Source organism: Emydura macquarii, unplaced genomic scaffold, assembly GCF_026122565.2.
Source record: "Emydura macquarii macquarii isolate MOO-44397 ecotype Brisbane River unplaced genomic scaffold, CSIRO-AGI_Emac_v2 contig_3114, whole genome shotgun sequence".
Taxonomy (NCBI): domain Eukaryota; kingdom Metazoa; phylum Chordata; order Testudines; family Chelidae; genus Emydura; species Emydura macquarii.
Window position 1 is genome coordinate 375,222 of NW_027133251.1, and position 18,709 is coordinate 393,930.

Consider the following 18,709-nt stretch of genomic DNA (forward strand, 5'->3'; position numbering starts at 1 on the left):
CACGGGGAACTTGCTGTCCCGCTCCCCAGGGATCTCTGGCCACAGCGCTACAGCTCTGCCCAGGAGCTGCCAGCCCCGGGCACACACCAGACCCCCTTTCCCCACAGGAGCACACTTCTCCGGCACGGGCGGACTCCATCATGCCGCCTGCTCGGCGGCCCTGCTCTGTGGGAGTGGTGCAGGGGGGGAAGGCAAGGTGAGACCCTGCAGTGATGGTGCAGGAGACGAAGCGAGGTCCAGACTGGGTCTTGCTGATCTATAGCGGGGAGCCCAGCCTGTCATCATCCTCCCTCGCAGCATCTTCCACCCCCACGGCTCCCAAGAGCTCGCCACACCAGGGTCACTTACCCACCCCTGAAGTGCTGCCACCTCTGAAGTGGACCACAGCCGCTGTTGAAGTGCTGCACGGTAACTCCACGAGCCGGTAGGACAGGAAGTGACAAAAAAATCTTGCTTCCAGCTGAACGTTGGGGAGGGGGGTTAGGGAGGCCGATGGGGACTAAGGGCCAGGCCAGGCCCTCGGTTTAACCCTCGCAGGGATTTGCTGTGCCTCGCCCCAGCCCATGTCACTTGTCACCCCAAAGGCGGCATGTCCTGGAGAAATCACTGCCAGCGGGGCTGCCTCACACTGGCCTATGTGGGAGGCTGCTCAGAGAGCCAGCCCTGTTCAAGGTGGGAGAGCCCCTGGGAGCAGCCCAGCCTTCGCTAGAGCCCGGGGAGGAAGCCCCAGGCTGCAGAGAGGAATTAACATCCGATGGGGAATTTGTGTCCCTCCCAGCTCCTGGCCTGCTGCCCTCGCCAAAGCCACCATAGGGCAGGGGGACCCATGGGGAGATGAGACACCATGACATTAGCCCACAGCAGAGCATGGAGAACACCGGGCCCGAGTGCTGGGGGGAAAGATGCTGAATCTGAAGCGTGGCCAAGATCCTTCTCCCCCAGAACACCGCCCCACGGCCAGACACTGTCACGGGCAAGCTCAGGGCAGCTGCTCCATCCGCCAGAGGCGACATCTCCTTGGGCTAGATCCCATATTCCCCTCAAAGACAGAGACCCAGCCCCAGGCGACCTCCCTGCCCCTCTGTGCCTACCGCACTGCGAGCAAGGTCAGTTACAGACCAGCGTCACCGCCAGCCTGCATGCCCCCTGCCCGGCTGTTCCTGCAACACAGGTGATGGCTGGTGGAGGATCCAGGGGCCTGGCCTGGCCTGAGTTACGGCACCATAAAACAAGGGCAGTTTAAGTGAGCCCAGCTGAACCTGCACCAGCAAAGCCGAGAGAGAGGGTTGCCGATTCCACTCCACTGCTCCCCGCCATCTCACCAGCCCCGGCTTGCCTTCCACTCCTGCTTCCTCCTGTGCTGGGGGAGCCTTAAAGAAGGTCAGTGAGCACCCAGGGCACCCTGCCGCGCCAGACACCCCCTGCCTGCAGCTCTGCCCTCTGCCCACCTAGGCAGGGCCACCTCCTCTCCAACTCCTGGCTGGCTGACGCTATCCAGAGACCGACAAGATCCAGCCGGACCCCCACTTCCGCCCACCTACCCACCCACCGACCCATTCATCCTCCCGCACCCGCTGCTTCTGTGTCTCCTCCACCCCCGTCAGTGCAGGTCCAGGCCTGGCTGTGGGAGAAGCTGCACTGGCAGATCTCCCTGGTGCCACATGTAGATCATGCGTCCATGCCCTTCGTACCATTGATCCCGGCACTCACCTGTGTGCAAACGAGGTGCTGCATTGGGGGCACTCCATTCCTTCCCCAGAGCATTCCCCAGAAAGCATGGGGCAATTGCTCCCCCCCCCCAAGGGCCGTGGTACATGGAGCTCCACAGGGAATCTCTCTCCCCTCACCCAGCAGGGCCACGAGGATGTCTGCAGCAGTGCTTCCCCTGCGTGACGACACCCTGCTCTCTCTGATGCACCTCACGCCAGGGGATGCCCGGCCCAGGTGAGCCAGGGGCACGGATGAGCAAGCTCAGCACAGCCCAGACTGCCGTCGGCAGGGGGAAGGTTTGGCAAAGATGATTTCTTCCCCTCTCGCTGCAGGAGCCTGTCTTTGGTTACCGCTGGTTGCTATCGGGGGGTGCGGGGGGTCAGAGGAGCCCCCGTCACTAATGAGATCCCACAGCAGCAGCATCCAGGATAGGAAATTCTGACTCTCTCTCAGCTGCAGCCCTTCCTCCCACGGGCAGGGCCTTTGCCAGCCCAACGCGCTGTGGAGGGGTCTCCAGCACCAGGCACCCCACAACCCAGAGCTGGGGCAGCTGGCAGGCTGCTTAGGGAGTGGTGCTTTGGGGCAGGAGCACATGATGCTAGTGCGCCAGGAGCTGCGCTGGCGGCCTACTGGTTTCCAGTGCAGACCTTAAGGTGCTGGTTTTGACCCATCTGGGCCTCCATGGCTCAGAACTGACTCTCTCCCAGCTACTACACTGGAGGGAGGGCCAGTCTCCTCAGTTTAAAAGGTGGGGAGGCTGGCAGTGCTTTGTCTGAGGGGCCTGAGCTTGGAACTCGCTTCTCCCTGCCAGCTGAAATAGCCTCAGGGCGCACCTGCAGGCCCCCCCGCAAGCACCAGCTAGTCACAAGCTAGGAGGGAGAGGCCTTTGGTTTTAGCCTTCCCTAGCAGCTGCCATTTCTCACACACTGTCCCCGCGGGAGAGGTCTCACAGGGAAACGGGCACAGAGACGTGACGTGTCCATGTTAGGAATGCCTGACTCGCAGCCCTTCGATTTAGCCATGCCAATCCTCCCCCTTCACCTAGTTGTGTGTTAAAAAAACCAGATGGTCTTCACTCAAGATAAAGTTTTAGGAAGGACTCAAATGGATCCTAGTGGCCATGGGGCCTGCGACAGGCCCTGCACCGACTAGCTGGGCTTCTCCCAAAGGGCAGGACTTGACGTACCAGTCTCTTTTATGCAGGCACCGGGCTCTATTTCCCCTCTTAGGACTGGGCTACACAGCAGGGGCACAGCGGGAGCCTTCCCCATGACTTTACAAGCTATCAAACCCTGCGAAGGGCTGTGGGTGAGCTAGAGGAAACACCCTTTTCTCCATGGGAAGGGTTTAGTCTCCCTCTACAGGCAGGCACAGGGCAGGACTTGCAACCAGCTGAACAGCGTGGATGGACTGGAGCCCCTACAGGCATATGCACCAGCCAACCAAAGCAGCTCAGCTAGCTTTTCCCTCGCTCCCATCTGAGTATCAGATGGGCACAGGACCCCCATGCCAGGGACCGGGCTGAAATTTACTCCCTGTTGCTAGTCAGAGCCGTGGCTGGGCAGCCTGTCCAGCGTCTGCTGCTATTTATTCAGCTGTAAATACATCTTGGCACTGCTGCGAGGAAGCGTGCCACGAGCCTTGCTCTGATACTGCAGCTGTTGTCTCGGGTGACGCAAGGGAGGAGATTTCCTTACGGTGGAACCAGCAGCACGCCCATCAGCGGGGACTGAGCACTCACATGCCACTAGCATTACGACTCCAGCAGCTAGCAAGGAACAGCAAGCGAGCCACAATGCAGTTAACGTCTTCGGGTTTTATTCTGGTCCACGCAGCAGGAGGGTTAACAGATCCACAGGTCAGTCATGGCCCGAGAAAGCGAGCCGAGCGGGAAGTTTTAAATAAGTTAGAAGACCAAGTTATTTCATGGCCATGCAAGTAAGGAGGAGCGCAGACAGTCGCGTTCTAACAGACACCAGTCAGCTGGCTTCATCTTTAAAAAGGTCTGGAGGACGAAGTGCAACCCACAGGCCAAATGTGGGCTACAAGAACCTAGGGCATCACTGTCAGCTACCTTCAGCTGTGCCACGGAGGCGCAGCCCACTGAGACGACAAGTCCCAGCATGCAGCGTTCCGAGCCGAGCCGCCAGGCCAGAGCATTGCATGCTGGAACCTGTGGTGCGAGTCCAGCTGCAGCCTCTCCAGTTCCCCCAGGCTTGGCATTGCCATTGGGCTGCAGGCTGCGTTTCTCCTCGTGCTACATTGCTGCCATCACTCTGCCCCAGGCTTCGCTTGCTTGGCCGCTTCCAGCTGCATCAGCATTTCATCCCACTGGACAAACTGCTTCGACAGAAGCAGAGTCTGAAGAAGGCGTTTAAGGAAAAAGTGGTAGAACTTGGCAAAGAACCAGGCAGCGAAGCAGAGGCGGGCACGGTCCCAGCAAATGAACCGAGCCAGCCTGAGCACTGCCACTCTGGCAGTCAGACACCAGGCTCCTACAGAAATGAATGCGGAACAGGGCTGGGGCCTCCGCCCGCGGACAGGGTGTGCTGACAGGGAATAGGGGAGTCACAGCTCATGCACTGCAGCACGCAGACAGCAAGCTATCAGATTCCAGCCAAGGTGAGCACTGTGCCGATCCCTGAGGAGTCTCCTCAGAGCTGGGGCTTCAAGGAGGCTTAGTACAGAGTCAGAAGAACCCAGCTGACACCCTGGAACTCCACAGCCCGCTTTCTACCCCGCCACACCCCAGGAAGGATGGCCACAGCCTACATTTGGGATCCACGCTTCTCATGCTGAGCCATGAAGCTACTGATTTAGCTCAAGCAGGTGCTCTCTGTGATCAGCAGTTCAAGCAACTCACATGCTGACAGTTCCCCGCCCAGGATTAGCCCTGGAGGCTGGGCATGACACTGTCAGAACGGAGAGTGCAAACAAACAGGTTCTCTGCTGCTGGGTTGAGACCAGCCCTTGTGAGTAGGTCGGGCACCAGAGCTCCTAGCCCAGCGTGAGAGCTCCTACAGCTGCCTCTCAGTGAGGTGAGATCTAGGAGCTCACACGCCGGGTGTGACAGCCCCTCAGAGCAGTATCAGCATCTGGGTTCTCTGGCAGGTAAGGCTGCACAGCAGTTTGAAACATACCGAACTGAATGATGCGCCACAGAGGACAGCAGGATACTGCAGAAGATTCTCCCTTTCCAAGAGCCAGTGCACTAGAACAATCAGCTGAATAATGGGCTGAAATCCTGCCACTTGGTCGGGCTATTTTCAGATTGACAATGGCACTGCAAGTCGCCAGCCCCCCCCATGCTGCCTGGGCTGTCCTGATGGCCCTGGGTCAAAGGATACCATTTTATTGTAGTCTTCTAGGAGCACCCTGACGTTTTCGGTTACTGCTTCACACTGGTCCTGCAACAGGAGGAGAGCTCTCAGTGAGCAGACAAGAAGTGACATCCTGATCTTGAGACAGCACTTCCCACCTCTGCAGCATTTACCGTCCCACCCCCGGGAGGCAGGTAACTATCCTAGGGAAACTGAGGCAGAAGGAAAGCGCCTCATTCAAGGTGAGTGCCAGTGAGCTGGCAAGCTCTGGGTATTCAATGGCAAAATCTACGGTAATACCAAGATCAGGCTGCTTGGGGGAATGCCGACCCCTTGCAGAACTCTGAGCTGAGCAAAACCCAGCTTCTGAAAACCAGGCACTGCACATGAAACAACCTTACTCTGCCTCTTCCAGCAATGCCCCGGTGCAGCCCACTAACACACCACATTACAGCAATGGGGGGTTAGCAGAGTAAAGGGATGAACACTTCACCTCCTTCTACAGCTGTGACCTTCTGGGGATCGCCCAGACCAGGAAGGGGTTCTGTCACCAACTGCCTCTTAACGGGGTGCCTTAATGCTGTGCTGAGACGGCTCAGAGCCCTGACAACAGTAGCCAGCCTACACGATAAGAATCTCAACCCTGGCTTCCATCCACCTAGTTACTCCCTGCAGGGTGATCCACTAGCCCTTGTGGTCCCGAGCCCCCCCAAATCCATCTTCCAGTGTTCTTTACTACCAGACACTCAAGACTTTTCCACTTGGGTTCACCTGCCCCCAATCATCAGTTCACTCTGGCGCACACACGCCACACAGTCCGCACACCAGACACCAGCCTGGGGTAAAAGTAAACAAAAAGTTTATCAGAAAAATCAGATTCAAATATGAAACAGTATGGAAAAGCAAAGTTATACAGCAAATAGACACAATCTCAGGCTTCCCACTTCTATATTCGCTAAAGTCCCTTTTCGAGTACATAAGACCAGTCATACTGGGTCAGACCGATGGTCCATCTAGCCCAGTATCCTGTCTGCCGACAGTGGCCAATGCCAGGCGCTTCAGAGGGAATGAACAGAACAGGTGATCATCAAGTGATCCGTCCTATTGGCCATTCCCAGCTTTGGGCAAAACAGCAATCCCTGCCCGTCCTGGCTGATAGCCATTGATGGACCTGTCCTCCATGAACTTATCCAGTTCTTTTTTGAACCCTGTTATAGTCTTGGCTTTCACAACATCCCCTGGCAGGTTGACTGTGCATTGTGTGAAGAAATGCTTCCTGTTCCTTTTTAAACCTGCTGCCTATTAATTTCATTGGGTAATCCCTTGTTCTTGTGTTATGAGAAGGGGTAAATAACACTTCCTTATTCACTTGCTCCATACCAGTCATGATTTTATAGACCTCTATCATATCCCCCTTAGTCATCTCTTGTCCCATCTGAAAATACCACTCATTACTCTCTCCTCATACAGAAGCTGTTCCATACCTCTAACCATTTTAGTTGCCCTTTTCTGTACCTCTTCCAATTCCAATATATCTTTTTTGAGATGGGATAACCAGAACTGGACACAGTATCTGATATGTGGGCATATCATGGATTTATAAAGAGGCAATATGATATTTTCTGTCTTATCTATTCCTTTCCTAAGGATTCCCACATTCTGTTAGCATTTTTGACTGCCACTGCACATGGAGTGGATGTCTGCAGAGAACTATGCATAACAGCCCTGGATTGCGGGGTGCAGCAGCTCAGAGTGGGAATGGCTACGAACCCTCACACTTCCTCCAGCCACTGCCTCTTAGGGCTGGCCCCTTCTCCTCGCCCACTGCCCAGTGGCTCCGCTTCACGCTCTGCCATCCACCAGGGGCACTTGACTCCTCCGGCCCTGGGTGGGGGCCATTGCCAGCCACTACTCCACCAATGTATACAGTCTGGGGGAGCAACGCCCCCCATGCCCTCCTCAAATTCCACCCATGGCAGACCCCCGGGACAGTGAAGCAGCCCAGCCACAGTTTGGGAACCCTTGACAAAGTGGGGGTGGGGAGGGGGAAGGAGAGGGGGTGCAGACAAGCCCCTCCCCTTCATTAGGGCTTGTCTGCACTTGAAACGCTACGACGGCAGTGCTGCAGCGCTTCAGTGTAGACACTACCTACCCCAAAGGGAGGGGTTCTCCCCTTGTCGTAGTAACCCACCTCCCCAAGAGGCTGGAGCTAGGTCAGTGGAAGAATTCTTCCATCCACCTAGCACTGTCTACACTGGGGATTAGATAAGCTTCACTACACTGCCACAGGGGTGTGGATTTTTCACACCCCCGAGCGAGGTAGCTGGGTCGACCTACCTTTTTTGTATAGACCAAGCCTTAGTTTTCCAAGACCTGGGGATTTCTTTCCAGATTCAATGTCTGTCTATTCAGCGGTCCACCATTGTCTTTCCCTAGCTGCTTGCAGTTAGTTTTGTGTCAGCACCCTGCCGGTGACCCTCCCTGCCTGATTACTTCACCGCCTGTTGTGAGGTTATGCTCTAGTTGAACCCTAGGGCTTATCTACACTTGAACCGCTACAGCAGCACAGCTGCAGTGTGGACACTGCCTGTATTGATGGGAGGGGCTCTCGCCACCAAGGTCAATGGAAGAATTCTCTTGGCCTAGCGCTGTCTGCTCTGAGGGTTAGATCGTCTTAACGACATCACTCAGGGGTGTGGATTTTTCACACAGAGTGGTGCAAGCTAGGTCGACCTAACTATTTAGTGCAGATCTAGTTATAATTACACTGTTCTAAACGCATCCACATGCTTACATCCACAACCATTACCTGTGTACATATCTCCTAATGATTATCAAGTTCAGACCATTACAAGCTTCCATAAAAGATCCTACCTGACATATATTTCTACACAGTAACACCGTATACAACCAGTTGATTCACTTGCTTATTCCTTGGGGGTTCAGACTGTTCTCTCCTGGGGGTGCTTGGACCTTGATTGTCACCGTCACCTATTTACTCTTACTCACAGGATTTCATCTAACACTACTAAAGGAGAGAAAAAGAAAGAAGGTTGCCTCATGCCCCCTTCCCTCTATTCTCCAAGCAATGACTCAGTAGCACATAGTCATGCTGGCCCTTGGCACCGTAACGATCAGGAGGGTCCAAACCCTGCCATACGCTCACACTTAGGCCTGGGTCCACACTAGAAAATTAGGTTGGCTTAAACTACATTGTTTGGGGTGAAAAAAACCCACAAACCTGAGCGATCCAGTTAAGCTGACCTAACTCCCAGTGTAACCAGCGCTAGGTCAACAAGGGAATTCCTTCATCCACCCAGCTACAGCCTCCTGGGGAGGTGGATTACCTCTGACAATGGGAGAGCCCCTCCTGACAGGAGGTCATGTCTACACTGAAGTGCAACAGCGGTGCTGTTGTGCCACTCTAGTGTTTCAAGTGTTGACAAGCTCTTAGCCAGCTCCCCAGAAAGAAGAGCACAAGTGTACAATTTAAGAACCGCTTCTCAGCCTTTTACAAGTCCCTTATATCTACTCATAGCACACCACCTCACTTTTGCTTATCCATCATGAAAGCATTAGAATCCTCATTCCACCTCACTGCTGACATCCGGAATTATAAAAGCTCTTTGCCCTGCTACTGACATAACCTACCTGCATCCCGAAGGTCACACATCAGAGGGTGCAAAACAGATCTTCTCATATCATAATCACAGCTCTGCCATACATCTCAAAGGAATTCACACACCTCCTCAAATCACTAACACCTTTACACCAGGCAGGCCCAATTACTGCTTCTACCGTTTAGTGAAGGTTCACCTAACACACTGACTGCAGCTGGACTGTATCCAAATAATTCTCTGCGGCTACTGCCAACTCCAAGGAACACGAGGAAAGTGGCATGGGCAACTTCTTTAATGGCGTTGGATAAAATCCTGCAGCTGAGCACGACTGGACTGTATCAGGAGGTGAAGAGCTCGTACATTTCAGCAATTGGGGGGTTGGCAGAGTAAAGGGGTGCACGCTAACAGGGCATTGCTGAAAGAGGGCAGAGCTAAGCTTGCATGGGCACCCTTAACTGGGCATTCTCTGGTTTCAGCAATTGGGGTTTTGCTCAGCTCTGTGCTCTGCCAGGGGATGACAGACTGCCGAACAACTCTGCATAACCGTGTTTTTTTGCCATTGAATTTCCTAGGGTTCGGGGGGTTTTTAAACCCAAAAGGTAGGTTGTTGGTAGGAGCTAGTGGTCATTTAGTCAGTTATACATATTATGTCCTGCAATCAGCATACTGAGCCAGCTGTCCCTGTCTCCCCACAGCTACACCCCACCAGCCCTGCTTCAACACACCTCCCCAGCCATGCCCCTCCCCTGTTCAATGTGTTCCCTTCTCCACAGCCCTCTACTAACCAGGCCTCCCACCTCGGGAACGCATCTCCCTGGTCTACGATCATGTCTACTGCCGTTACTTTCCCCTTGTATAACCCAGCTCCCAGGCAGTGTCTGGAGGAAGGGCAGCTACATTACAGAGGAATAGGGCTGGGATGCTGGCAGAGCTGGGGGGGTGTGGGGGGCTGCAGGGCACTGGAGTGCACCGGCAAAGCAGTTAAGGTAAACCCGGGTACTGGCAGAGCTAGGGGGTTCTGTGCCTTCTGCACCTGAGCCCCCTAACCTCTTGCATCCCTACCACTATCCCCATTTATTCCTCTCCCCATAACTACCTTCACTGCATGAAGGTACCTGCACTACATACTCACAACTTGTAAGGAACTTTGCCTTCGTTATGCTAATTGAAAGGTAAGTTCAACAGGTCTGAGACTCATCCTGGCATTAGTACCCCTCAGCAAAAGGAAACCATTTGTGGGCATGGGGGAGTTTGTAATTCAGGAACCTCTCAGTCAAATGACTCCAAATGTGGGACCCCCCCTCCCCTGCACCTGGCTGAGGCACACCAAACTGGAGAGAAATGCCACCAACCACGTCCATTTTAGAGGACTTATAGTTCAAGCGGCATCACGACATCTGTCTGAAGGTCGACCTTTCTACGTGGCGCTGCCCCACCACTGGAATATTTACGGTCTCCATCTCCCCGCACCCTTTGTACCTTGCTCAGAGAGCAAGCCACCCTCTTGTACTCTGTGCAGCACCTCATACAACAGGATCCTGACTGAGGCCTCTAGGTGCTACTGTAACAAAACCTACACCGCTTTAGTGCCCAAATGCCCCACGTGGACCAGGGCCTTATGGGGCTAGATTAAATGAATCACCGGCCCAAAGAGACTAAGGTTGGAATACAGACAAGCCCTAACTGGGCGGTACAGAACTGGGGGAAGACAAGACAAAGGAGACTGTAATATGAACACACAAGGGTACAAGGATGAATAGTTTTGGGATTAAGACACTGGTCTGGGACTCAGGAACTCTGGGTTCAATTCCCAGCTCTCCCCCAAAACTTCCTGTGTAATGCCGGATTGGTCACTTCACTCTCTACGCCTCATTTATCCTCTCTCTGGCTTAGTTACATCCCCTGCCCTTTTTAAAAAAGCCACCCAAAGCTATCTGTTGATTGAGATGTTCCTGAGCAGAGATCTCTTCTGACTCATGGCAAATTCCATGATTTGGACAAACAGAGAAGGAATATTGATAATCTTAACTGTAGTGGCTCTAGTCTGTGCCACTAATTACCTATGTTTAACAAAATGCCCCCATCCCTGCCCACTGAAGATAAAGCACGGGCGTTCACTCTACCTGCTGCTGTATGTGGATCTGAGCAAGTCGCTGCAGTTTGGCAGCATGGTCAGGAGCAGCTGCAAAGCACAAAGGAAAAAAGTCAGCCACTGCTTTGTTTTTACGTGCAGGGAATTGCAGTTACCGGAGTCAAGAGACCACTGCATAACAGCGTATTTAAAAGCTTTCTTTTGGGATTAATTTAATTAAATTTAATTTGTCAGATGAAGCGTGTTACAGCTCAGAATGCCCTGAAGATAAGTACCGCTGGCCACCAGACAGCAACTGGTGACTGACACGTTACTGCAAAGTAAGTTCAATGCAGACATTTTAGAACCAGCTGAAAACAACCTTCCAAACTCTCCCCTCTGCTGCTTTTGGGGGCCATGAGATATGGGTCCCCTGCTGAGACTAGATGCCCAAGAGACTTGTATGAGGCATGCAACTGGATTACTATATGTGGACATTACTGACAAGCAACTGAATGGAGACTAGAGACCTCACCAGCTATGGGGCAGAGATACTCACTGAACAGGAAGCTACATGGCAGAATGTAGAAGTTCTACTGAGTTTCTCCCTATAAGATTCTAAGGATTCTGTAGAGTAAAGTGTGTATCCGTTTTATTCCCCCCCACAATTATGCTGACTCACTGGATCAGCACCTCAGGAATACGTCACAGTCCAACCAGTATAGAATGGGCCTTGTGTCCCTTAAATTCAGCCTGTCTGTACAGTGGCAGTATGACAACCCCGGTAACACATTCAAGCCCATGTTGCTGTGAAGGACAGCGTCGCCACCTTCTGCATTTGTTCTGGATGCTGCTGCACTGCTTTAGCACCTACAGCCTTCTTAGGCGGCAACTCTTCAGAGCAGGGAACTCTCTCAATGGTTTCCAGCTATCTGAGGCGGACAGCTAGGAAACTTTTCAAAACAGCATTCCACACCGTTCTCAGTACAAAGGGATAGCCAAAGAGAGGCCACTGATCCTAGCTAACTGCAATATAGCTGCGCTGACAAGGTAGGTTGCAGATGAGCATATGTTACCTTTGATATGTGCACTGTCCAAGAAGGGCTGGAGGTTGTTCACCTGTTCCAGAAGGGAGGCTTGGGAAAGAATAAACTGCTCCTCTGATTTAAAAGAGAGACAAGGAGAAGTTTAAGTTTAACATTGTTTCAGCTTTTTATAGCTTAGAAAAAATAAGTTGATTTGTTGGCATGGTTCAGCCTCCCTTTCTCATACGGCAATCAAAACTACATGACCCAGAAAGACATTAACCGCAATGATCCTTTGCATTACCATAGCCCCTTTCAACCAAGGATCTCTGTGCCTTTCACAAACATCTCCAACCCGTTTTTGGGGTAGCTATTATCAGATGGGTAAACTGAAGCTCAAAGAAGGCACACAGGACATAAATGGAAGCACCAGGAACAGAACCCAGGATGCTCGACTCCCTGTTTCTCACTAAGTTAGCTATGGAAAAAGCACAAGCCTTTCATTCGCTCAGTGACTTTTGTTGAGCCCCCCTAAAATTCAATATCCTGGCTCTGATTCTCCCTCCCTTCCACCAGCATGAATCAGGAGAAATGCCACTGGAGTCAGTGGAGTTGCATATGCCTACAACAGGAGAGGGACAACTCTGGTCCCATGCATGCAGAGCTGGACTGGGTTAGAAGCCCAAGGCATGGATACTTCATACACATCACAGTAAACAGATTTTCATGTTCATAAGAGCAGTTTTGCTACTGCAACACTTTCAAGACTTAAAGCAGCAATTCCACACACCCCTCAAAGGTTACTGACCAGAGGCTGGACAGATTCCTTCCTTTCAGAGGGAATCACCATCACTCCTTGATCATTCATTTGATAGCAAGAAAAGCACTCCTCAAACAGGAACTGGCTCCACTGCCTTGGTAGCATTCCCAGTGCTTGCCAAGGAGCCAGAGACTGGGGACCGAACCAGGCTTGTTCTTCGCTGGACGAGTCATACTGTAGTCTTTCCGTTTCTGATCTCTTACCGAACCATTAGCCAGTTTACAGGGGAAGACTAGAAGCCAAATGAGGCATTTCTGTCCTCAGCCCATGATTCAGAGCGAGATGAAGAGTTGCATTCAATTAAAATCTCCCCCCCTCCCAACTGGTCTTATGAGTTTTTGGGGAATGAGCATACGCCGTCCATTTAATGACATACCTGCTAAGATGAATTGCAGTTTCATGGCATCGGGAACAGCCAGTCGGTCAATGTACTGAGGATCCAGATATTTTATTAAATCTTCAACTAAGATCAGAAGTAGGTTACAGGGAGGGAGCAGAAGAGAAGTTACTAGTCCTGGCAGTACCACTTGTTGTAATCTCCTACTTACTACAAGATTTTGTTTAAAATAGTCAGCATCTATAGTATTTATACAAAACAGCAAGAGTTCTGTGACACCTTAAAGATTAACAAATGTATTTGGCCATAAGATGCCGATGAAGTGGGTTTCTGCCCAGGAAAGCTTATGCCCAAATACATTTATTAGTCTTTTAAGGTGCCACAGGTCTCTCGCTGTTTTGCTAAAAACAGATAAACATGGCTACCCCCCTGGAACTCATCAACATGCAAAGTATTTATACAGTACCATGAACTTACACTGTATTTTATAGAACATCTGAACGACACGCTCTGCCTCAAAAACCTAACAAATGTGAGCTGGCTAAATACATTAGACAGCAGTTCAGCTGTATGAAGATGCAGAGGCATCTTCAGTAGGGGACCAGAGAGGAATGGCTATTGACTCACCAGTACAAAGTCACTGCTGCTCCAAGCCTGCAAGGTTCCTTGTTTGACCTTATTAAAAAAGGTGTATAACACCTGGCCCAGCCCCACTATGCACCCATTCTTTACACAAGATCCTAGTGTCCTGCAAAGTATCACATTAGCCAATTTTGAAATCAACTGCAGAAGTCACAGTTCATTCTTTAATGGGAGGGTGCAGAGTGCCCACCGGCTATCATGTGGCCTGCTACTCCCCCTGCCCTCTGAAATGCCTTTCCTTTACACCGGGAGGCAAGACTTCCATGGATTGGCTGACTAGTGTGCTCAAGTGGCACCATTGTGTCCCCTCCAGCACAGCATGTCGTTTCTGCAACTTCTCTCCTCCATTACAAAAACCCCAGTTACCCGCAATCCCTTAACATACTCAACAGGGAGAAATAAGCACCAATGCCGGTGAGAAGCCAAGCCCTTGATTTTTTGCAGGTGGATATACTCTGAACAAGTACTACCCCTTACTGATGACACCAGACCTAAAGAGCTGCAGATTTCTAGGGGGATCGGATCACAGTAGATAGCGCACACAGTCCTAGGGACAGAGTAAAGCCGAAGCCTTGGGTTTTAGATATTTGATAACTGACCAGAAACCAAAGTTGATTCCTTACTCTCACCCCTCAAGCGGTACACTGTGCTCAAGACAGATGCCAGCTTGCCGACTCAGTCCTTTGTCTCCCAAGGAGCTAATTATAAAGGCTGTTTTTAAATCCGCTCCAAAACACAATTCAGATGATTTCAGACAGACTACCCCACAAGGCCACCAAGTAAAATACAATTCGGATCTAAACCCCGGGGGTAAAAAAAAATAACACAGAACACAAGTGCTGGACGAGTACTTACTTTTCTTATACAAAATTTTAATCCTCTCTCGCTTGCTTGCAACGTTCCCCAAAGCCACCTGAACTTTCACCAAGCCATCTGCCACCTGGAAGAGAAGAGACGCTGTTATAAACCAAAGAGAGTGATTGAGTAACACTGCTAACTTCGCTCCCACAACTAAACTGGCGGGAAGGGACCCAAAAGAGAACGCCATAAGCGGTCAGTGTAACCCGGGTGCAGTTTCTTGCAGTCACACCCCGCACGTGTCAGGGGAACAGTTGTGGGTCACAGAACGTCACCACAGGCTGCAACACAGCGGCCCCCTTTCACACGCCGCCCCGCCCCAGGGGGCTGCAGCTCAGAAGTCAACGAAGCGGCCCTGGCTCTGCAGGGCGGGGACCGAGCCGGGCCAGCCGGGGAAGCAGGGCGGGGCTGGGGAATACACCGACAGGCGGAGCCCCTCTGGATCCTGCACGAGCTGCAGCCACCCGCCGCCGCCGCCGCCCCAGGGCACGGGCCGCACAAGGCCCCAACGGGCCCAGCCCCGGGACGGTCCCACGGAGGGGGGGAGGGGCAGCTCCCCGCCAGGCCCCGCCCCGGGGGTCAGACGCCGGCCGATGGGGGGGCAGAGGGGGGATCCCCGCCCCGCCCCGCCCCGCCCCGCACCTTGCGCGGCCCGCGGGCCGCCCCAGCCCCGAAGAGCCGCTGCTCCAGCGCCTCCACCCGCTCCTGCAGCCCCGCGATGGCCGGCGCCGCCATCTTGTCTACGCCCCGTCACCCCGCCGCAGCCGCAGGCCGGAAGTCGGGGCGGGACTTCTCTGGGAGAGGCGAGGAGCCAGCCAATCGGCCGCTGCCTCCCCGGAAGTGAGCGGGAGGGCCGTGAGGGGCGGGGCTAACTTCGGCCCGGGTTCAAGCCGAAGGGCCGGCCGTTTACTCGGGCTAACCCGGAGGGGGTTCATCTGGAACCGACTCAATGGCCGAGGCAAGCTGGGGCCGCTGAGTCATGGGGCTCAAGGGGCTGGGTGGCACGTCCCAGCATGCCCTGCGCCAGGGTTGCTAGGGAGACGCTATGTCCCAGCATGCCCTGATCCTCGGATGACCCAGTGTTTCCATAGAGCACAGTGTTACCATGGAAACACTGGGTCCCAGCATGCCCTGCTGCTTCTAGATCTAAGTGTTGCCGTGGAGATGGTTGGTCTGTCCCGGCCTGCCCTGTTTCCCATAGATCCCAGTGTTGCCATGGCGACACAGAGTCCCAGCATGCCCTGCTTCCTCTAGATTGGCCAGTGTTGCCATGGAGACACAGAGTCCCAGCATGCCCTGCTTCCTCTAGATAGGCCAGTGTTGCCATGGAGACACAGAATCCCAGCATGCCCTGCTTCCTCTAGATTGGCCAGTGTTGCCATGGAGATGCCAATATGTCCGGCCATGCATCCCACTGTGTCAATCCCAGCTAATCACCCGGCTCAGATTGATCAATAATCCCTGGCCGTGCTCCCGGCCCGCTGGGCTCGGGTGGGGTGCAGCAAGCTCCTGCTGCTCAGCCCCTCTTGTGCCAGCCGTGGGGCGCTGCTGCCTTTGGGTGCCATGGGGTTGAGGGTGCGGCGTGGCCTGCTCGCCTCCTTTCCCTGTCCCCGGTGCCCAACACAGAGCTTCGCCGCTTGGGAGCTGCCCTCCCACAGACCGCATGGAGCCTGCTGCTAACCCGGCAGCGTAGAAACTGCCCCCGGGCACTGTGTTTTCTGCCTGGTTCATTGTCATCGGCGGGTTCTCCTCGCAGCACACTCCCACCTGTAACCGAAGGAGCAGCGGGCTCGAGGCTTGCCATGTTGGCTTGGACGTATTCCCGGAGGTTTCATCGCAGGACACAATCTTTAATAAAAGATTAATCTTGAGACGGGACAGTCCTGGAGGGCTGCAACCCTAGGCTCTGCTTGACGTGCACCCAGCTGGTCACGGGTGCGCTTAAATTTGTCCCCAGAGTCTTTGGATCAAGATGCTGATGTTGTGGTGTTGCATCATGCATGTGCCCCTTGCTAAAGGTGCAAATAAAAGCACAGTGAATAGATGGAAGGAATACAGAGGAAGATTATATTAAAAGCCTCCATTTTAATATGGCATCCTCCCCAGTCACAGCCCTATACAATTGTATCCAGCGGGGTGATTTTTATATCAACTCTATCCCAAAACGCTCTGTGGACTTCAGTCGTAGATAAGACACTGCATCACATAAATGGCAGAGAACGAATTAAAGCAGGACTCACAAGCCCAAGAGCAGAAAGGGAGAAAAATATAGAGGTATAAAAAGAGGGAGGAGAATGAAATATATATATGTACACCAATGCCCTCTGGTGGATGGAATCAGAGATGCTCAGCAGTGTGCTATAGACCCTATACTGCTGACAATTAATGAAGATTCTCCTTTAGCTCTAGAAGTAGAGGCCTTTAGGAATAGGAAGGTCTGTACATGCAACAGAAGGACAATCAGGAAGTTTCTAAAGGCCCATGTATTTATCTAAGGATTTTCATCCAGCACTTAACAGACTTTACCAGGCTACATACAGAAACTACTTTACCCACTGCTGATATGCAGACATCTCTGCCGTGAAGCACAGTGGTTTAACAGCACGCAGCAACACTGCACAACAGAACAATCTCGGTTTTCAAACCCCAGAATGTGACACTTCCTCTTGGACAGTGCCTCCTTGTCTGCCTGCGTTTGAAGTGCGCACGTGGGTTCCATACCGGACTGAATTACTACACCACCTCAGGTGAGGGGCTTGGCTCCTGCTCCGTCTGTGCAGTGTCCTGTGTGCTCTGTAAAGAATAATTACACCGCATCGCAGATCAGGCTTGATTCCAGCCCGTACCCTTTTCCTGCAAGCTGAACCATGCCGGATGGAGAGACACGGATGGCTCTCAGAGATGTTATGGAGGAGAAAGCAGCAAGATTTGGAGAGGGCCTGGAAGCGTGGCACAGAGGAAGAGGAGCTGGGGCCCCAGGTGACTGGCCAGGGTGACATCAATCACCTGTTTTCATTCTATCGGTTTTTACAGTTGGATAAGCTGGGGCCCAGCTGAAGATCTCACTGCAAGTGAGTGGCAGAACTGAGAATAGGACCGGTGAGTCCTGTCTGCTGGCCTCTTGCATTGACTACTAGGCTATGCGGCAACCACTGCTCAGCTGAATGAGAGCACGGGCATGGAGATAAGCCCACTCTGCGGAAGGTCTGGCCCACACAGGAGGGCTCAGAAAGTTCTGAAGCCTTCATTTTGAAGGGCACATCCGTCCTCTGTGACAGCCAGGTGCTACTCAAAACCCCGGCTTATGCGGCTCCCTCCTCCTCGGAGGCTTACTGAGGCTGGGACTACGGCACAGTGACGGTCTACACGAGGGCAAGTCGTGGAAACTGGCTTTTTGGAACCGAGCGGGAGACGTGAAGCTGATCGCAAAGCCAACCACAAAAAGCGAAAGCAAATCAGTGCAGATTTGCACTGTAGAAAGAGGCGCCTTCCCGTGTGAAGGTTTCACATCGCCCGGTCGATCGATACCTGCTTTATTCCATCGCGGCACCTCAGGAAATAGTCATTCAAAAGCCATAACAAAAATAGACATAATGATGGGGACTGAGTGGAAGCAGGACCTTTGGAATCCGGCACAAGGCCGCTCCCTGGGCTTTTCGGCCTGGTTCATGTTTCCAGGCTGTCAATCAAAATAGGTGACACTTATTAAAAAAACAAGGTGCTAATGAAGGCGGCAGCAGCCACCAACCCATCTGAGTTGCTAATGGGCACCTGGCAGAGAAGGAAACAAGTTTCCTTAATTAAAAGAAAAACAACTCGCATGGAGGGAGCACTTCAAAACTTTAGGGATTCCAAGATGTCCGCTAGGTGCCACGGCACCAGGCGAGAGCTCCCAGGCTGTGCCATCCTGCCGCCCACCATGGCAACTTCTCACGTTTCCCCAGAGGCTTCAACAGTGACAACGGCCCCAACGTGCTGGAGGATGGATGGCACCCGTCTCTCTGGAGTGCATGGAAGCTCGCTGGGCTTTTCCTAACTCTGTGCAGACTACGGTTGGGTGACGTTTTTCTTGGACGAATAGTTTATTTGACATAAAATACAGTTTTGGTCGACCCAAAACCTTTGGGGAATTTGACACACGTAATTTTGGCCGTTCCCAAACCTGCCAGAGGAGACGTTGCTGGTGCCTGGTACAACACCCTCTCCCCATCATCTTTAGCCTAGTGGCTAGGGCACGCCGCTGGCTGTGATGACACCGGTTTGAATCCCTGCACTGGAACAGACTCTGAACGGACTTTTCTGGGCA

The 18,709-nt window shown here is 52.8% G+C and overlaps 1 protein-coding gene across 1 annotated transcript; it reads right to left on the bottom strand.

Annotated features, from left to right (window-relative positions):
* Nucleotides 1-3,506: 3,506 nt before the first annotated feature.
* Nucleotides 3,507-15,199, bottom strand: DCTN3 (dynactin subunit 3). Its single transcript, XM_067530871.1, has 7 exons — nucleotides 15,046-15,199; nucleotides 14,401-14,485; nucleotides 12,943-13,029; nucleotides 11,798-11,881; nucleotides 10,774-10,832; nucleotides 5,058-5,117; nucleotides 3,507-4,071 (listed from the first exon to the last, which is right to left on the bottom strand). The coding sequence occupies exons 1-7, from the start codon at nucleotides 15,136-15,138 to the stop codon at nucleotides 3,982-3,984; spliced, it is 558 nt and encodes a 185-aa protein (XP_067386972.1). The 5' UTR covers nucleotides 15,139-15,199; the 3' UTR covers nucleotides 3,507-3,981.
* Nucleotides 15,200-18,709: the final 3,510 nt, after the last annotated feature.